Genomic DNA, 19,898 nt, shown 5'->3' on the forward strand with positions numbered 1-19,898 from the left:
CCAGCTCCCGGCACGGCTCCAGCTCCGTCTCACTCCTCCCTGGGCTTTTTTTCTTTGTAATCACTTCTGCTCGGGAAGAATTTAGGTCTCAGAAAAACAGTGAAAGCCCCTTTTTGTGTGAGCAGCAGGACAAAAGCTCCCAAAGCCCAGGAGGATTTTGGTGCTGAAAGCCGGCTCTGTTCCCGGGGTGCTCTCATTGGTGGGGGCTGTTTTGGGATGGGGCTGCCCTGGGCTGGGCTCAGCACCCCATAAATGCCCGGCACAGCTCTGGCTCCGTGCTTGGCTCTGGAGGCTCGGGCCCTTCACCGGGAGGATGTACAGCCAGTGAGTATTCCTGAGGCTCCTCTCCGTGGGAGCACATCCCAGGTGGAGCAGTGGCTGGGGCTGGGGGGCAGCAGGGTTTGGAGGGGAGGAGAAGGGGGGAGGTCTCCATGTCTTCATCTCACGTCCCATGCCAAGGTGTGGTTCTGGTCTGGAGGAACAGGTTCCAGAGGACTGACCAGAATTTGGAGTAAAATAATGGAATCCCAGACTGGTTTGGGTTGGGAGGGATCTCAGAGCCCCTCCAGTGCCACCCTGCCCTGGCAGGGACACCTCCCAGGCTGCTCCAAACCCCATCCAGCCTGGCCCTGGGCAGTGCCAGGGATCCAGGGGCAGCCACAGCTGCTCTGGGCAGAGCTCACCTGCCTGTGCCTGGTCTGTCTTCATGGGCTCTGCAGCAGATAAAATTTAACCCAACAAATAATTCTCTGCTTCAAAAAAAAAAAAAAGGCAAAAATATTTAAAAAGGCTTTTCTAAGAGCTGGGAGATAGAAGCTGGATTTTGCTCTCTGATGATTTGGGTGTCCTGGTTTGTTGGACTGCAGTATGGACTGTCCCCTCAGTGTCCCTGTCCCTCCTTGTGCTCAGGACAGTTCTCAGCAGCTGTCTGGAGTCTCAGAGCCTTTCCTCATGGAAAGGTGCTTCTTCCTCCCTCAAGTTCTTTGCAAGTCATGGATCATTCCGTGCAGAAAAGTCCATCCCTCCCTGGGAGGGGGCTCCCAGCTGTGCCCCTGCCCCGGGCTCACCCAGCTGTGCCCTTTCAGGGTGGAGCATCCTGCTGGAGGCTACAAGAAGCTCTTTGAGACAGTGGAGGAGCTCTCCTCTCCAGTGACTGCCCACGTCACAGGTCGGTCTGGGGCCTCCTCTCCTCCTGCAGCTCGGGGGCTTCCAGGGCTCAGAGGCTTTACAAGGCTGGCTGTGAAGGAGCTCACAGGGCTGGTGGTTTGGGGTAGAGAAAGGTCAGATTGGGTGGGGAGCTCTTTAGACATTTCCATACTGAATGTCTTGGTCCACAGCAGGTGTGAAGAAATCAGAGCTTGAAGAGCTCATGTGTGTTTGAACACTAAGTTTAATTAGCAAATGAGATGAAGTTTTGATTTTCTTGCTGTCACAATAAAATTTCCTTGGTCTGATTTGCCGTGCCCATCCCAATGCTGGTCTCCCACAGGCAGAATTCCCACCTGGCTGAGAGGAAGCCTCCTGAGATGTGGTCCTGGCTTGTTCGAGGTGGGCTCAGAGCCCTTCTACCACCTCTTTGATGGCCAGGCACTGCTCCACAAGTTCGACTTCAAGGAGGGGCACGTCACCTACCACCGAAGGTACCTGCCGGTTTTCCAAGGAAAAGGAATGAATAAGGAAGCATTTGCTCATCTGAAATGCTGGGAACAGGCTGTGCCTGTGGGAGATCCTGGTTATTTTGAGTCCGTGTGGTTATTGGAAGAGCTCTAGCAGTGATACCATTAAGCCCAGCTCCAGATGCGACGTGAGGTTCTGGAGAGCTCCCAGAGCTCTCGTGAGGTTCCTCAATGGATATTTGTATTTATTGCACAGCCTGGTGGCAGGTGTAACAGGCCCTCCCCTCCCGGCCCCCAGGTTTGTCCGGACCGACGCCTACGTGCGAGCCATGACGGAGAAGAGGATCGTCATAACGGAGTTTGGCACCTACGCCTACCCAGACCCCTGCAAGAACATCTTCTCCAGGTACCTCGGCGTGCTGCACACGTTGCTGGGATGTCCTACGGAATTTCTGCTTCCCAGGAGCCCCTGACTGCCTGTTGGTTTTCTCTGCTCAGGTTTTTCACCTACTTCAAAGGTGTGGAGGTGACGGATAACGCCCTGGTGAATGTTTACCCTGTGGGTGAGGATTACTATGCCTGTACTGAGACCAACTTCATCACCAGGATTAACCCAGACACCCTGGAGACCATCAAGCAGGTGGGTCTTTGTCCTGGGCAGACAGAGGTGTGGGGAAGTAAAACTAAAATGAAAATCATGGACTCACAGAATGGATTGGGTTGGCAGGGATCTTAAAGCCCATCCAGTGCCACCCTGCCATGGCAGGGACACCTCCCACTGTCCCAGGAGCTCCAGCCCCAGTGTCCAGCCAGGGATCCAGGGGCAGCCCCAGCTGCTCTGGGCACCCTGTGCCAGGGCCTGCCCACCCTCACAGATATTCTTCCCAAAATCCCATCTAACTCCAAATATCCTGCCCCTCCATCCCTTGTCTCTCTCCAGCTCTCCTGGAGCCCCTTTAGGCACTGGAAGGGTCCTCCCTGAACCTTCTCCTCTCCAGGCTGAACACCCCCAGCTCTCCCATGGCAGAGGGAGCATCTGGAGTTTGCAAATCAGAGCTCAACTGCAGACTTTGAGAGGAACTTCCCACATGCAGAGCAAGGATGTATTGGCTCACAACACCTTGCAGAGCTTGTGCCTTCCCACCTCCTGCCAGGGCAGCTCCTGACTCTGTCCCTGCTGTTCTCCAGGTGGATCTCTCTAAATTTGTGTCTGTCAATGGGGCAACAGCTCATCCCCACATTGAGAATGACGGCACCGTTTACAACATTGGGAATTGCTTTGGGAAAAACTTTTCCCTGGCCTACAACATCATCCGGATTCCTCCTCTGCAGGCAGGTCAGTCAACCCCACCTCTGATGAGCTGGGAAACTTCTCCCTTTTGAGTCATTTCTTTATCCTTTAAATGAACTTTGTTATCGAGTTAGGTTTTTTCCTAAGCCATTTCAATTTTTTTTTAATGTTGTATTTAAGCCACTTCCAGGTGGCTTCTAAATGATGATTCTATGTTAAAGGCAGAAATTTGCTGGGTAATGCTGTAAGTACAGACCAAGTGTGGGTGAGACCTCCATAACCTCTCACCTGTCCCATTCCAGACAAGGAAGACCCCATAAACAAGTCGGAGGTGGTGGTGCAGTTCCCCTGCAGCGACAGGTTTAAGCCCTCCTATGTCCACAGGTAACATTCCATGGGGTCAGCAGGTCAGCTGGAACCAGGGACTAGTTTTCACATGTAATCAGCAATGAAAATTAGGTGATTAACCAAAATCAGGGTCATTTTGAGTGATGATCCATGTGTTTACGATGAGCAACTCCATGGTTTTCATCCAAACTGGCCCCAGTGAGCCTGATGTGCTCCCCTGCTTTTCACAACAGCTTTGGGCTGACCCCAAACTACATCGTGTTTGTGGAGACACCAGTGAAAATCAACCTCCTCAAGTTCCTCTCCTCCTGGAGCCTTTGGGGAGCCAACTACATGGACTGCTTCGAGTCCAACGAGACCATGGGGGTAAGCATGGGGTCATCCCAAACCGGGCTGGACTGGGCAGCCAGACCTGGGCTGGGAGGTCCATTGGCTCCACCTTCAATTCCCTGAGCCTAAGCCCAGCTGCTGTGTGGTTTCCAGGTGTGGCTTCACGTGGCAGAGAAGAAGAAAGGCAAGCTCCTCAACCTCAAGTTCCGCACCTCGGCCTTCAACCTCTTCCACCACATCAACACCTACGAGGACAACGGGTTCCTGATTGTGGACCTGTGCACCTGGAAGGGGTGAGGCCAAGGGTCCCTGGGCATCACAACTGCCCCTATGCCACTCCCTGCCCTGGCATATCCCTGCTGGGGCCTCTGGCACTTCCACCAACCCATTTAACATGTGGTGACACATAGACTATACAGCATTTTCATCTCTAGAGGTGCAGGGGGCCTGCTTGGCACTCATAATCCAGGAGAAAAATATTCTTATCTTTTATTTACTTTTATCTTTAAGAGATGTTAGTGACTGGTGAAGGGTTGATGCTATTCTGGCTCCTGGGGCTGCAATGAGCAGGGTGTGTGTGAGGCTTCAATGCTGCTCTTCATGTAAACACAGAAATGTGGCACTGAAATGATGAAGCTCAATCCTGTGTTGGCTGCATATCCAGGACACCCTGAGCTGAGCTGATTCTGGCATATAATCATAGAATTCCAGACTGCTTTGAGTTGGAAGGGACCATAAAACTCATCTTGTTCCACCCCCTGCCATGATCAAGGTTGCTCCAAGCCCCTTCCTGTGCTTGTGCTGAATACCTGACAGGGGCTGTGGTGCACACACAGCTCAGCTCTGCTGAGGAGCTGGACTGGGGCTTCTGTCACTCTGTTTTGCCCCATCCCTGGCAGTGTCTGAGGCCAGGCTGGACAGGGCTTGGGGCACCCTGGGATAGTGGAAGGTGTCCCTGCCCATGGCAGGGGCTGGGAATAGATACACATTAAGGCCCCTCCCACCCCAAACCATTCTACACTTCCATGAATTTTAGTCAAAATCCACCTACACTTCCCCCACATTTGCAAAGCCCAGCTGTGTTTCTGTCTGTGATGCTGTTTGGTGCAGGTTTGAGTTTGTCTACAATTACCTGTACCTGGCCAACCTTCGGGCCAACTGGGACGAGGTGAAGCGGCAGGCGGAGAAGGCACCGCAGCCCGAGGCCCGCAGATACGTCCTGCCCCTGAGCATCGACAAGGTACTGGAGCCTGCTGCTCTCCCTGCCAGGCCTCCTGCCCCACTCACTTCAAATTCAACCTTTTCATTAAGAGGGCAAACTTTGAAGTAAGGGCTTTCAGAGAAACTTTGTATTTTCTTTAGCTGATCGATGTTTTTCTAGTTTATTTATATGGTTGCCAAGTGAGGTGGTGGCTGCCCCATCCCTGCAAGTGTCCAAGGTTGGGCTGGATGGAGCTCTGAGCAGCTGTATAGTGGAAGTTGTCCCTGCATGTGGTGAAGAAAATGAGATGAACTTTAAGGTCTTTTCCAACCCAAACTCTTTGATGACTCCATGGTTACCGTTCATGGCAGAGCCTGTGTGGCAGCAGTTAATACTGGATCTGCTCACAGCACAGAAGGGCCAAGCATGTGTGGTTAAATCCTCCAGCCCTTGGTGTGAGGTCCCTGGAGCTGCCAGCCTGGCACACACAGAGCTCTCTGGCTGGCAGCTGCTGGGTTCCTTTCCATGACCCTGCTCGTGGTGGCTGGCGGGCGGGCCAAGGGCTGCAGGGCACCGGCCAGCAGAGCCTCTCACGGAGCTCACTGGGCTGTGGATCAAGTGAGAAGTGCAAGCCCACGTGGCAGTGCTTAATGAAACCTCTGAATGCCTTCAGCAGGGAGGGAAATTGTGTTTAGGCTGAGGAACAGGACAGTTCTTGCAGCACTGCCAAGCACACGGCAGCGGTCGCCTCCTGCCGCTCCCGAGGCTCTGCCACACGTCGCTGCCTTCCCTGTTCAGCGCTGTTTGCTACAGTTCTGTGCAAATAAACCAAAACTTTTCTCCAATCTCTTGGGTACTTATTTCTCTTTGTCACAGGCTGACACAGGGAAGAACCTGGTCACCCTGCCCTACACGACAGCCACAGCGACGCTGCGCAGCGACGAGACCATCTGGCTGGAGCCAGAGGTGATTTTCTCAGGGCCACGTCACGGTACGATGACACCCCAGCTGCCCCGGGTCACAGCAGCCAAGTGCTGCCTGCACACCGCGTCCCACTAACCCTCAGCATTTGCACACATTTCTTTTTCCTTGTAGCCTTTGAATTCCCCCAGATCAACTACACGAAGTACGGAGGGAAGCCGTACACGTACACCTACGGGCTGGGGCTGAACCACTTTGTCCCAGACAGGGTAACTATCAGCCAACGGGGGTGGCTTCAGTTTGGGGACAGCAAGGAGTATTTCTGAGCTCTGTGGTTGTGTGTTGTCCCCACCTTCAGCTTTGCAAGCTGAACGTGAAAACCAAGGAGACCTGGGTGTGGCAGGAGCCAGATGCGTACCCGTCGGAGCCGATCTTCGTTTCCCACCCAGATGCACTGGAGGAAGATGATGGTAATGCTGGGGGGCTTGGTGGCATTGGGATTTGGACTGGGAAGGGCTGTGCCAGGCTGGCTGCAGGGCTGTGCCACAGCTGGGCGGGGCAGAGCCTGCAGGCAGCTCCCGGATGAGATGGAACAGGTGCTAACACTGATGGGAATTTTTTGAGGAAACACGGGAAAACTAGAATAAAATTTTGGGGTTGGGAGGAACCTCAAAACTCATCCTGTTCCATCCCCTGCTATGGGCATGGACACCTTCCACTACCCCAGGTTGCTCCAAGCCTTGAACCTGGCCTTGGACACTTGCAGGGCTGGGGCAGCCACAGCTTCCCTGGGCAGCCTGCGCTGTGTCCCTGCCCGTGCGACCACACTCCCGGGATTTCTGGTGCCCCGAGTGCCAGGGCTGCTCTCGCCTTGCCCAGCCGGGGTCAGACACAGCCCACACCCACCTGGGCCACACCCACCGTGTTCTCACCTTGCAGGGGTGGTGCTGAGCATCGTGATCAGCCCGGGGGTGGGGCCCAAGCCCGCCTTCCTCCTCATCCTCAACGCCAAAGACATGAGCGAGGTGGCCAGGGCCGAGGTGGAGGTGAACATTCCCGTGACATTCCATGGGTGCTTCAAGAGGGCGTGAGCACAGACAGCAACACCTGCCCCGGGCTTCTTGCAGCTCCCAAAAGGTGCAGTCTCCGTTTACAGGTGACCCCAACTCCTTCCACAGTCCTTTGCATTTGTGGGGCTGCTTAGCTCAACTCAAGCAGTTCAGTCTTGTCAATGATTCTTCAAAATGGTTAATCAGGTATTTTTAAAATACACCCTTTGGTACCATTTCCAGTTAAACCACAAGTTGGAGGTGGTGGAGAGGCTCTGTTTGTGCAAAATTAAACTTTGTAGCTGCAGCAGATTGAAGAGGCTAAAAGAGCAGAGAGTAACCTCAACACTTTTACATGACATGTGGTAACCTTGTGTACAGCTGGCTGTGCTCTGTTACAAGGTTGAGAATTTTTAGCCTCTACTGAAGGATTCTGGATTTAAACATCATCCTGGTCATTTCTGTGGTATCCTCAGAGCAATCCCAGTGGAGCTGTGCCACAGCTGCTTTGGGAATCCCAAGAGGGTGGCAGGTAGAGTTTTGTTCTTCGCCCGGGCTGCAAACTGCACACCTTCCCTTGTGTGTTTGCTCTTTTCCCTTTCTTTAGTCCAAGTGCAGCTCCTTGATTTCTGGATTTTATGTTAAAACATGGACATGAAAAAATCAAGCAATTGTTACCCCCTGGGCTGACTTTGCTTTCTTAGAGTGCTACAGATGTTCAGCTTAATCCTTCCTTCTCCCAAAATAAACTTCCAGCTCATGTTAAAAGAGGTTATTGTTGAGAATAAAAACTTCCTGCCAGCAGATTTAAAATCTGGGATTCTTGTTTGTCTTCAGTTGTTCAACACTTTTATTAATGGTATCAAAGAATTATAAAATGTTTATACTCAGAGTTCTGGTAGAGGATTCTGGTTTGAGGGGGCTGCAGTTACATCCTGATGATGGGATGGGGACAGGGAGACACAGCCTGGTACTTCTTCTGTTCCATGATCTCCAAGCACTGGGCAATCACCTAATTAAAAACAAAACCAAACAAAAAAATAAACAATGAGCCTAAAAAAAAAAACCAAAACAACAGTACAACTCATTAGTTCTGTGCTTATTTATTTGTTCCTTCTGTTTGTGAAACACTGAACACAGTAAAATGAACAGTTCAACTCTCACTTATTTTCATGCGTAGCTCATAAAGTGGGAATTTCAGGGCTCTAGGACTAAAAAAACTTCTTGGTGCTCTCCCATTATCAAAGTTTCCATAAACTCCATGAAAATATTTACCATCCACATAGTTCCATAAATATGCACCATATTTAGAAGGGCTGTGTTGTGATTTAACCCCAGCTGAAACCAGGACAGACTGAGATCTTCAAGTAAACAAACTTCAGAAGTGCAGAGAAGATTTTTATTGCTAATAAACAATCTAACAAGGAAAAAATAAAAGAACAAAGGCAGCAGTTTTCAGAAAGAACCTAATGGAGAGAAGGATGTCTGCTAATTTTAAATCAATAAAAAGGCAGGGAAGAATCCCAAATGTACACAGCAAATTTAAAGCAGGAAGAGAAAATTGCAACAAGCAACATCCCAGGATAAAAGAATGTTTTGGAAACAAAAGGAATTCTTGAACTCCAAAGAATGAAGATATGGGTAATTATATGGGAAAAAGGGATTCAGATGCAGATTCAAATTATGGTGAAGTTAAAGGAGAGGCTCAGTGGGGAAATGCTGTGGTCAAGTAACCAGAATTCAAGAGAAACTTTTAAAATAAACTAATGGGGAAGAGACAGGATGAGAACTACAGAGAAATTCCATGGAGTGAGAAGTGGGAGCCCCAGGTCTGGAATCAGCACATTGCCAACCCTGAGGGAGTCATGTTCACCCACTGTGAGACTGGAGAATAAAATGGCCTAAAAGGAAAACCCACCTTCCTGGTGTCTTGAGGTAGAATGATCCCATCATCCCAGAGCCTGGCAGAGGAGTAAAAGGCACTGCTTTCTTCCTCTAGCCTGAAGAGGACAGGGAATTGAACAAGCTTAAAAGCACAATAAAAACAGCAGAGCAGTGAAAATAGATTGCAGCTGAAACAGGCAGATCCAGCCACCTGAGGAGAATGGGCAGCACTGCTGTTAAAATTAGTCAGAAACCAGCAAATAACAGAGCTGACCATTCTGCAGTAATGGGAAGACCCTAACAGAAAGGCATTGAACTACGTGGAAATTTAAAATATTTTTGCAGTAGATCCATGTTTGTTTCATTAGTTGGGATGTGTTGCTCTGTTAGATGAACAAAAGTAGGTAATTTAACAATGAAATCCCTGTCAGGTTTATAATGAATGTCCTTACTTTGCCTTCAGCTGTTTTAGCTCCAGTTCCTCTCCTGTCCAGTCCCCAGCTGGTGGGACTGTGGGGAAATGTTGAGAATCAACAAGACCAACTCTTGCATTGGGCCACAGGAACAGAAAGTTTGGACTGAATGATCTCCCACACTACAAGGAAAAAACCAAAGAACAGAACAAACTCACTGAGAGGAATCATAAAGAGGAGTCTGTGGGGTGAAACAACCAAGGGCAAGGCAGGATGGAACACAGGTGGATTTGTATGAGGACAAACACCCTGTGCTAGGAACCACCACCTCCCCACTGCCTTCAATATTTCTATTTTAATATTTCATTTTGAATTCCAAGCACTTCCATGTTTAATTCTTCCATGTTTACTTTTCAGCAATCACATGCAGTGTTGCATTTCTTACTTAAATATGAGTTCAGAGCTCGAGCTCCCCAGCTGTGTTTTAGAAATGCAGTGACACTTGAGCAGTGTGACAGGTGTGTCCCCAAGCCCTGGGCTGGTGCCACCCATACCATGATGTAGCTGTCACTCCCAAAACAGCCTCCAATGACAATGGTTATTTTGGGAACAGCAGCACAGGCAACTGCAGCCATCATGGAGGCCTGAGCCTTCAGCCTATTGGAATGAGCCTCTGCCTGGAATAAAAATAGATATTTTAGATCCTTTAAGACTTTATTCTAGATTCTCTCCACTCCCAACAAACTTGTATTTCAAAATTATCTATTTATTTACAATTCTGCAGAAACAGATCTGGGATCTAATGGAGATTTTGCTTTCCTTAGCCCAGGAAAAATCCTACTGGGCTTTAATACCTTCACTTTCAAAAGAGGAATTGCCAATTTTCTGGAGTGCAGAGCTAGCAGGGGAATCAATAAGCTGTATTTCAATGTCAAAAGCACTGCAAGTTCCAAACTTTCCAGCCTGCCTTGCTAACTGAACAGTATCATTTTACATCAGCATCCAGCCCTGCTTAAAATTCAAGTGAGAACGCTCTTAAATCTTTTTGTTAGCAAAGTCATTACGAAGCTTCATCAAGAGTGGTTAAAAAACTGGTTTTCCTAACAGTTAATAGTTCTGAAAATGTAACTTTAGGCACAACAAGAACTCAGAGTTGTTTGAAATGCATTGAAGCAAACATGCCATACCTGTGAGATGCTTGCAGGCCCTGCTGGCTGTGGAGCAGTGTTTTGGAGGAAGAGGATGGGAATTCCCCTCTGGCCACAGAGCTGGACAAAGTGGCTGCCCTTGAGAGCAGCATCGTGAGCCAGCTCCCCATTGCTGGCCACTATCCCCACCAAGTGCCTGCAGAACAAACATGGACAGTTGGACTCCATGATCTGAGAGGTTCTTCCCAACCTCAGCAATTCCATGATTTTTGAGCCCTAGGAATGATTGGAATGGCGTGGAACCTGCTGAGGACACAAAAGCTGTTGAGAAATGCATGTCCATCCATTTGGATGGGGAATGTTCCCAGCCATACCCTTCCACATGGCCAAATCCTGTCACTAGTGTTGTTCCATAAGTAGCCTTGAATTCCTGGAATCTGCTTCCATCCACCAGCCAGCTCAGAACCTGCAAAGCAATACACAGACTTTACTTTACTAGAGAAACTGAGGAGACTTCTGCTAAAAGAAATGCTCTTCAAACAGTACCTGAGTTATGCAAGATGGGTAGATGGTCTTTGGGTGACTTGCTAAATGCTCAATATGCTTAAACCTTCCAAATTTGTGTTCAGTTTAATTACCAGCTGTGTATTTTAAGACAAAGGCCAACTCCAAAATTATTTTAGTTTTACAAAGCACATTTGTTCCTGTGCATAAAAATGTAAAATAGCAAAAACCAAACCCCAGTGTGTGCAGTTTCAGATTTTGTGCAGAAGAAATGCTTGGTTCATATGGCTCATGCTTTTTTCCAACACAGTTAAAAGCTGCCTTCAAGGCTTTCTACAGTCAATTCCCTCAAGTGCAAGAATTTACCACTGGAAAACATACTGCATTCACATCTATGGAGACAAAATCTCATGTAGAACACAATGGAAACAGCGTGGGCAGCTCTGCATATCTCTGCTTAAGCTTTAGTGTCTGTCCCAACCTCAAACAAGTTTGATCTGAGCTGTGTTGGTTTTTCAGTCAGTAATTTCACCATTTCTTTTACATCATCTTGAATACTTGGGGAGAAGAAACAAAAAGGTAGGGGAAGGGAAACACAGGCATTAAAGGATTGTATGTTCTTAAGGCAGTGAAAAACAGAAAGAAAGCATCCCAACAGTGCATAGAAACAGCTGGGCAGCACTGGCACAATCTGGGATTATTTTATCTCCAGCAGGATTTCAGGTTAAATATCTTCTATTATCCCACAGAACTGTTGCCATCCTACTTTGTTTCAGGCTTAGGACAGGCTGGCAACAGATGAGGTAATAATTCAGGATAACACCTGGAGCTGTGGGATAGAGCAGAGTGAAGGATGCAAGAATGAAATCCCTGCTCCCTTACCAGTTTGACAGGAAGAGTGCAGCTGTAACCCAGTGGTGCCAGGCCCAGGAGCTCCTCAGGGCTGTACAAGGGACTGTCAGGTTCCCTGTCCTGCTGTGGCACTGGTTCACAGTTTAAGGTAGAGACAACATTACGAATGCACTCATAGGCCTCCTCTTCTGAGAGTGCAAAATGGTCACTGCAGCCACTGACTCTAGGAGACAGAGACATTCATTAGCACTGAATTAATGAGTTCTGAGTCCTGAGGGAAAACCCATACTCTAGGGGAAAAGCTGAGACTCTCCAAATGCCCTATGGAAATCTGTGTGATTTGTTTCTGTATGAATGAACTGAAAGCAGTCACTCAGTGGAATTTCTGTGCAGTCCAATCCCAAATTAAATTCACAGTAAGGAGTTGTTCCTCCCCATGACTTTTGTGTATATTTGGATTAAAGAAACACCTTGGCATTTATTTTTGTGATGCTGTTGTTGCAGACAATATCAAAAAGGGAAAAGACGAAAGCATACTTTAGGAGCTATTTCAAAATAAGTGTTTGCAGCCAAGATATAAAGACAGGAATGCATTCCATGTAGCATAATTGGGTTAAATATGTATATTCTAGAAAACACTTGGAAAAGAGGAGATAGCATTCCTCCTCTGTAGCTGCTCCTTGTGAGGCACAGAGGAAATTACTTGCCTGAAGTTGTTCAAGTTGTATATTGTTCAAGAAGTATGTGGAACAACAGACATCCAAATCCAACCTGTCCAGTCCCTGCCTCACCCCATCAATAACTTCATTTTACTTCCCTTTGGCTGATTTAACCCAAACCCCTGAACCTGAGAAGGCAAGCCAGTGTAACCACAGGTTCCACTCCAAGCCCTGCTCTGAAACACCAATGCCACATTCCTTTCAGGCTGAGCATGCTGAATTCCCTGGTTTTGAGAATACTCCACACACTGTGAGTGAAGCCTGGCTCCTCCAAGGTCCTCAGGAGAGACATCTTCTCCCGTGGCAGCTTTCACCAGGGGTGGCCCAGCAAGGAACAGTGTCCCAATTTTATCAATGATCACGGATTCCTCAGCCATGGTGGGCACATAGGCACCTCCGGCCACACAGGAGCCACACACCACGGCCACCTGAGGGGACACAGACACAGCAGTGCTGCAGAGGGGACAGGAAAGGCAAAGCCAAGCCCAAAGTTGTTTCAGAAATGCAGAAAGTGCTAAATCACAGCTTGGGGAACAAACCAGAGACAGAACAAAATTTATTACGCATTTACACCTTTCCTACACCCCCGTGCACTCCCCATGCCACTGTACCTGAGGGATTCCCATGGCAGACATGATTGCCTCGTTGTAGAAAATCCTGCCACCGTGCAGCTTGTCAGGAAACAGCTCTGACTGAAGGACAGGGAAAAGAAAAAGGGATTTTTAATGTTAACTATGAAACTTGATGCTTCCTCTTCCCTCCATTCATTCCCAAACACACCAAAACCAACCCTGGGAAGGTCCCATTAATAATCACTCCTGAACCTTTCATTAATAGCATTCATTATGTTCCTTCATACATTGTTAAATTCCAAAAAAAAACCCATTTGCTTTGAAATCCCACATTAAGTTTTGTGATTTTTTCTGAAATCAATATATTCTACACAAACTGACTGCAAATGTGAAGAAGGGAAGGGTGGTAGCTCTACTTCATCTGTGAAATGCCTTCAGCAGTTTCCTTTTTTACTTAGCTTTGGATACAATTCCAGGTAACTTTTAAAGTTTGATAACTTTAAATATCTTTAAAATTCCAGGTAACTTTTCCTGTGTGCTTGCCCTCAGTGTGGATAGAGAACACCTCCTGTCTCTATGACAATGATTTCTGCATTTCACCAAAGAACCTGTTCAAATTCTTATTTTGCAGTCAGAATTGCAAAAACTCCACTTTTAAAGGCCACAGAGCTTAGTGCACCACTGGCACAAACAGGACAATAAAATACAAACACTTTAGAGATTCTGGAGTGAAAATGGACACTTCCCACTATGTACTCATTTATCAGACACAAAAGCAGCTCAGCGCACTCACTGGAGTGTCTAACCTCTGATCAGGTGGGAGGTGCAGGACTAGCCCAGGTGATGAAATAAATACTGGTATTTTCTGCTCTGCAGAGTGCCAGCAGTACCTGCAGGGGTAGGAAGGCTCCCCCGCTGTCCACCAGGTGCACAGACAGCAGCCTGTTCTCCATGGCAATTTCCTGGGCTCTCAATTGCTTTTTCACTCCAATTGGGTAAATGGTTCCTCCTTTCACAGTGGCATCACTTGCAATGAAGACACACCAGACCCCACAGATCCTGCCAATTCCTGCAAGCAGTACCATAGATATTTATCAGGACTCTCTAAAGCAACAGGCAAAGCAAGAGGGGCAAACTTTTAAACTTTTTCAGGAGTAATTTTTCTCACTAATGCTACATCAAGAAGGTTCAAATTAACGTGAAAATACCAAACAGGGAAGAAATTTACACTCTTCTCTGGAATTTCAGTGTTTAAAAAAATAATCTAAATGACAGAAGAACCTCAAATAAATTTACCTAATTCTGCTGACAATGTAACAGAAAAAAATACACTGTAACTCCCAACCCTTGAGATAAAAAGGAAGGCAATTAAAAATTACCCTTGCAAAACTGAAAATTATAACAATCTGTAATGAAAAAAGGATTTTTATACTTTTCTTCTGGTTACTTTTTAAACTGGAACCACTCTTCTAAATGCAATTTCACTGATATTGAATAAAATTGAATTTCATTGAAATTCAATGAAATTTCATTTTGAAGAGCTGTTCCAGTTTAAAGAGACGTCTGCAGAGAAAATGCAGTTGTCTGTGATTTGAAAAACGCTTCAAAATGCATGTCACAGCTCCTGTTTCTCACAGTAACTTTGTCCTCTCTCTGTTAAGAGGCAACAGCTGATTTGACACATCACCCTACAGTTTTTGAGACAAAAAAATTAGTAAGTGGTAAGTAGAATTACTAAATCTAGAAGGAATTAAAAACCATTTTTTCAAATGTTTCTCCCATTATAGTAATACAGCAGTGGCTGAACTCTTCCCTGTTGGGAAGAAGAAGGTTAACTTTTCCTAGGAAATCACTTCAGATACTAAAACACCCCATAAACTTTATTCCATGCATCCTTTCCCCCCACGGTTTTCCTTTCCCAGTGCCCCCAGCATCCCACTACCCGTGAGGCAGCCGGCAGCAGGGACATCCCCGTAGGGCAGGTCCAGCCCTGCCAGCGGGGACAGCTCCAGGAAATCCGCATGGTCCAGCAGCAGCCTCAGGCGCTCCCGCACCAACACCTTCTTGTTGCGCTGCGTGTGCCGCAGGACGGCGTTTTCTCCCCCTCCTCTCTTCACCCTCTCCAGCAATTCCGAGTACCTGATGGGAAAAAAGCCCCAAAGTCGATGGGAACAAAGCTGTGGGGAGGGATGGTTTCGGAGGGACACGGACGGGGAAGAGGTGGGGCTGGAGGAACCTCAGGAGTCCAACGCGGCCAAGGGCAGGTCCTGGAGAATCCCAAGGACAAACACGGGCTGTGGGAGAAGGGATGGAGAGGAGCCCTGGGAGGATTTGGGGTGTTGGTGGATGAGAAGCTCATCCTGCCCCGTCCAGAGGAACCCCCGGGGCTGCTGCAGGGCTGGAGCCCCTCTGGAGCCAGGCTGGGAGAGCTGGGGGGGCTTCCCTGGAGAGGAGAAGGATCCAGGGAGAGCTCAGAGCCCCTGGGAATGTTCCCCTGGAGAGGAGAAGGATCCAGGGAGAGCTCAGAGCCCCTGGGAATGTTCCCCTGGAGAGGAGAAGGATCCAGGGAGAGCTCAGAGCCCCTGGGAATGTTCCCCTGGAGAGGAGAAGGATCCAGGGAGAGCTCAGAGCCCCTGGGAATGTTCCCCTGGAGAGGAGAAGGATCCAGGGAGAGCTCAGAGCCCCTGGCAGGGCCTGGAGGGGCTCCAGGAGAGCTGGAGAGGGGCTGGGGACAAGGCAGGGAGGGACAGGGCACAGGGAATGGCTTCACTGCCAGAGGGCAGGGATGGATGGGACATTGGGAACTGGGAATTGTTCCCTGGGATGGAATTCCCAGAGCAGCTGTGGCTGCCCCTGGATCCCTGGCAGTGCCCAAGGCCAGGCTGGATGAGGCTTGGAGTACCCTGGCACAGTGGGAGGTGTCCTTGCCATGGCAGGGGTGGCACTGGGTGGGCTTTGAGGGCCCTCCTGATGCAAACCATTTTCCTTACAAGTTACCCTTTAGCAGATTGAGCTTAAATATATTGCACAGTTTTCACACAAATGGCATGAAAATGAAGATAAATTCACATTTTCAGATTATTGTTTTTCCAAGGTGTAATAAAAAGGAAAGGTCTATTATTTAGTTAGCCAAAAGCTGTTTAATAAAGTCAATAATATAATATATAATAATGAGGCTATCATAATGTGCCTGTCCTAATTCAGGATGAACCTCTATGTTCCATCTACTCTTGGGAATAATCCAGCCAAGAGCTTCCTCTGTCAGGTCCTGCAACAAGTTTATCTGACAAAAATCAGTAACTGGGAAGTGGAATAAATTGCTACATCTGGAAGATATACTAAAAGCAGGGAACACTGCAGTGTCACAAGGAGGAAGTGATTACCCAATGGTATTGTCAGGGCAGTACCATGTACAGGTAAAAAACTGAAAAAAACTATAAATAAACACAGTATTTCAATTTTGGCCTTAAATAAACCAAGTTCTTCCCTTATTTCAGACATTTTTGCCCCAGATTCATCACCTTCAACTGTAAATGTTGTTTGACACAAAGACTCACACAGCACTTTGGGTGTGATTCTGTGATGAGTGTGGCTCCCTGCACACTCTGGAGGCTGGAAAAACTTCGGAGGAAAAGGATTTTGATCATGTCCTCAATACCACCACAGGAGGGCACAGTGTGTTTTCCAAAGCTTTGCTTCCAGCTCGTGGATCACTCCCCTGAACAAAGGCCTTTGCAATTGTGCCATCTGATCTTCCGGGACAAACACATAAAACACATTTTGTTGTTTTATCTGTAAATGATGACGGACTGCAGCACCCATCCCCTACTCCATCAGGAGTGTGTGAGTCACCATTTACGTCTTTGCATTCGAAATGCAACACGAAACAAATGTTACGTAGGTCTGGAAAAAGTATTTCTTGGCAATATACGCAAAACAACACATGGCACTGTTTTAAATAGTTCGCACCTCGATTTGGGTGTTCCAGTCAACATTGCACTGACTGGTTTGTGTTGGAAGGGACCTCAAAGCTCATCCAGTGCCACCCTCTGCTACGGGCTGCTCCAAACCCTGTCCAACCTGGCCTTGGACACTTCCAGGGATTGGGCAGCCACATTGCTCCATGAGGCAAATATTGTCCTGTGTTAAAGCCCCTAAAGTGCCCAAAAGTGACTCTTACACCATGTCACAAATAGCAATGCTCTAAAAACCCCATGAAACCGCTTTATTACCTTTTAATCACAGCTTCGCTGTTCCTTAAATTCCCTTCGAACACGTGTCGGTACACGGCGGGGACACGTCCGTCTAGAACCGGGAATGATTTGGGATGGCGCCTGGATTTGGGTTTATTACTTAAAAACCGGCAGGGAGGCAGGTGCTGCGTCCTTCCCCAGCCCTGCCCGGGCAGTGGCAGCTTCCGATATTCCTTCTGGAGAAGGCAGAAAGGGGTTTTCTCCCGATATTCCCTCTGGAGAAGGCAGAAAGGGGTTTTCTCCCGATATTCCTTCTGAAGCAGGCGGGTCGGGGTTTTCTCCCGATATTCCCTCTGGAGAAGGCAGAATGGGGTTTTCTCCTGATATTCCCTCTGGAGCAGGCGGGTCGGGGTTTTCTCCTGATATTCCCTCTGGAGAAGGCAGAAAGGGGTTTTCTCCCGATATTCCCTCTGGAGAAGGCAGAATGGGGTTTTCTCCCGATATTCCCTCTGGAGAAGGCAGAAAGGGGTTTTCTCCCGATATTCCCTCTGGAGAAGGCAGAATGGGGTTTTCTCCCGATATTCCTTCTGGAGCAGGCGGGTCGGGGTTTTCTCCCGATATTCCCTCTGGAGCAGGCGGGTCGGGGTTTTCTCCCGATATTCCCTCTGGAGCAGGCGGGTCGGGGTTTTCTCCCGATATTCCCTCTGGAGCAGGCGGGTCGGGGTTTTCTCCCGATATTCCCTCTGGAGCAGGCGGGTCGGGGGCTGCAGCAGCGCGGAGGGGCCGGGGCGCCGGCGGCCCAGGGCGCACAGCGGGGCCGGGCTCCACATGGCCCCGAGAGCTGAGGGACAGCGAGGGACGGGAATTACAGAGCGGGCTCCCTCGGCCGAGGGGCAGCGAGGGACGGGAATTACAGAGCGGGCTCCCTCGGCCGAGGGACAGCGCGGGCCCTTCGCCTCGGGCGCGGGCCGTGAGGGGACCCCCGGCTCCATTCTGCCTGAGGGGACAGCCCCGGTGCGGCGGGGCCGTGAGGGGACACTCCCTGTTCCCTCAGGGGACATGAGGGGACCCCCGGCTCCATTCTGCCTGAGGGGACAGCCCCGGTGCGGCGGGGCCGTGAGGGGACACTCCCTGTTCCCTCAGGGGACATGAGGGGACAGTCCGGCTCCATTCTGCCTGAGGGGACAGCCCCGGTGCGGCGGGGCCGTGAGGGGACACTCCTTGTTCCCTCAGGGGACATGAGGGGACCCCCGGCTCCATTCTGCCTGAGGGGACAGCCCCGGTGCGGCGGGGCCGTGAGGGCACACCCCCTGTTCCCTCAGGGGACGCCCTGACTCCAGCCCTGCAGCGGCGGTGGAGAGGCGACATTCCCGACTCCTGTCTTCCCGCAATGGTCGCGAGGGGACACCACTGGTTCCAGCTTTGATACGGGGTCGTGAGGAGCCACTTCGACTCCAGCCGGTTGTGAGGGGACACTACTGTTCCTGCGGGATTCCTGAGGGGACACCGCTATTCCTGAGGGATTCCTGAGGTTCACCCCCTGTTTCTGCGGGAGCCGTGAGGGGACACCCCGGTTCCTGCGGGATTCCTGAGGGACACCGCGGTTTCTGCGGGATTCCTGAGGGGACACCCCGGTTCCTGCGGGATTCCTGAGGGACACCCCGGTTCCTGAGGGATTCCTGAGGGGACACCCCTGTTCCTGAGGGATTCCTGAGGGACACCCCTGTTCCTGAGGGATTCCTGAGGGAACACCCCGGTTCCTGCGGGATTCCTGAGGGGACACCCCGGTTCCTGCGGGATTCCTGAGGGGACACCCGGTTCCTGCGGGATTCCTGAGGGAACACCCCTGTTCCTGCGGGATTCCTGAGGGGACACCCCGGTTCCTGCGGGATTCCTGAGGGGACACCCCGGTTCCTGCGGGATTCCTGAGAGGACACCGCTGTTCCTGAGGGATTCCTGAGGGACACCCCGGTTCCTGCGGGATTCCTGAGGGGACACCCCGGTTCCTGCGGGATTCCTGAGGGGACACCCCGGTTCCTGCGGGATTCCTGAGGGACACCCCGGTTCTTGCGGGATTCCTGAGGGACACCCCGGTCCCTGCGGGATTCCTGAGGGACACCCCGGTCCCTGCCGTGCCACGGCGGCCGCGAGAGGACAGCCCCGCTCCGGGCGGGCCCAGCCGGGCCTGCGGAGCGCGGTGGGGCCGGGACCGGAGCCGCCCGGGCCGGGTAGGGAGCGCGGGGCCGCGGCCCCTCCGCCGGAGCTCCCCGGCCCCCGCCGGCCCCACTCCCCGCCCGCCCCGGGCCCGCCGCGGCCCGGCCGGACCTGCCGCCACCGCCTCTTCCTTACCCCGTCCGGTCCCGCCCGCCTCTCGGGGCGGCTCCGCAGGGCGGCCCGCCCCCGGGTCCTGTGCCCTCAGTGCCCTGTGTGTCCGTGCCCTGTGTGTCCTCTGTCTCTGGTGTCCTGTGTCCGTGCCATGTGTGTCCTCTGTCCCTGGGGTCCTGTGTCCGTGCCCTGTGTGTCCTCTGTCCCTGGTGTCCTGTGTCCATTCCCTGTGTGTCCTCTGCCCCTGGTGTCCTGTGTCCGTGCCCTGTGTGTCCTCCGTCCCTGGTGTCCTGTGTCCGTGCCCTGTGTGTCCTCCGTCCCTGGTGTCCTGTGTCCGTGCCCTGTGTGTCCTCTGTCCCTGGGGTCCTGTGTCCATTCCCTGTGTGTCCTCTGCCCCTGGGGTCCTGTGTCCATTCCCTGTGTGTCCTCTGCCCCTGGTGTCCTGTGTCCGTGCCATGTGTGTCCTCTGTCCCTGGTGTCCTGTGTCCGTGCCCTGTGTGTCCTCTGCCCCTGGTGTCCTGTGCCCGCAGTG

General features: G+C 50.5%; 2 protein-coding genes across 4 annotated transcripts; one reads left to right on the plus strand and one right to left on the minus strand.

Annotated features, from left to right (window-relative positions):
* Positions 1–129: 129 nt before the first annotated feature.
* On the plus strand, positions 130–6,798 carry RPE65 (retinoid isomerohydrolase RPE65). 2 transcript variants are annotated; one of them, XM_021535593.4, is made up of 14 exons: positions 130–324; positions 1,086–1,168; positions 1,490–1,640; positions 1,915–2,022; positions 2,115–2,256; positions 2,805–2,952; positions 3,210–3,291; positions 3,489–3,621; positions 3,739–3,878; positions 4,696–4,825; positions 5,663–5,777; positions 5,882–5,976; positions 6,066–6,177; positions 6,647–6,798. In XM_021535593.4, the coding sequence occupies exons 1-14, from the start codon at positions 314–316 to the stop codon at positions 6,796–6,798; spliced, it is 1,602 nt and encodes a 533-aa protein (XP_021391268.3). In that variant the 5' UTR covers positions 130–313. The 2 variants fall into 2 exon arrangements, with proteins under 2 accessions (XP_021391268.3, XP_085442206.1); XM_085586080.1 differs by lacking the exon at positions 130–324 and having other exon boundaries at positions 721–1,168.
* Positions 6,799–7,582: 784 nt separating this feature from the next.
* Positions 7,583–18,581, minus strand: LOC110473253 (uncharacterized). 2 transcript variants are annotated; one of them, XM_085586077.1, is made up of 12 exons: positions 17,081–18,173; positions 14,791–14,987; positions 13,739–13,917; positions 12,888–12,968; positions 12,526–12,704; positions 11,588–11,780; positions 10,576–10,667; positions 10,241–10,397; positions 9,608–9,730; positions 9,093–9,235; positions 8,675–8,756; positions 7,583–7,768 (listed from the first exon to the last, which is right to left on the minus strand). In XM_085586077.1, exons 1-12 carry the CDS (start codon positions 18,100–18,102, stop codon positions 7,685–7,687), a joined length of 2,532 nt encoding a protein of 843 aa, XP_085442203.1. In that variant the 5' UTR covers positions 18,103–18,173; the 3' UTR covers positions 7,583–7,684. The 2 variants fall into 2 exon arrangements, with proteins under 2 accessions (XP_085442203.1, XP_085442204.1); XM_085586078.1 differs by lacking the exon at positions 9,608–9,730 and having other exon boundaries at positions 17,081–18,581.
* Positions 18,582–19,898: the final 1,317 nt, after the last annotated feature.

This window comes from Lonchura striata, chromosome 8, assembly GCF_050655825.1.
Source record: "Lonchura striata isolate lonStrDom1 chromosome 8, ASM5065582v1, whole genome shotgun sequence".
NCBI lineage: Eukaryota > Metazoa > Chordata > Aves > Passeriformes > Estrildidae > Lonchura > Lonchura striata.

Coding starts and splice junctions, on each gene's coding strand:
- RPE65 (XM_085586080.1), top strand. CDS start 868: ATGGACTGTCCCCTCAGTGTCCCTGTCCCTCCTTGTGCTCAGGACAGT. Junction 3,292..3,488: donor AAGCCCTCCTATGTCCACAG/GTAACATTCCAT, acceptor TTTTCACAACAG/CTTTGGGCTGACCCCAAACT. Junction 3,879..4,695: donor GACCTGTGCACCTGGAAGGG/GTGAGGCCAAGG, acceptor TGTTTGGTGCAG/GTTTGAGTTTGTCTACAATT.
- LOC110473253 (XM_085586077.1), bottom strand. CDS start 18,102: ATGTCCCCTGAGGGAACAGGGAGTGTCCCCTCACGGCCCCGCCGCACC. Junction 13,918..14,790: donor TGCTGCCGGCTGCCTCACGG/GTAGTGGGATGC, acceptor TACTGCTTGCAG/GAATTGGCAGGATCTGTGGG. Junction 10,398..10,575: donor GGATTTGGCCATGTGGAAGG/GTATGGCTGGGA, acceptor TTTGTTCTGCAG/GCACTTGGTGGGGATAGTGG.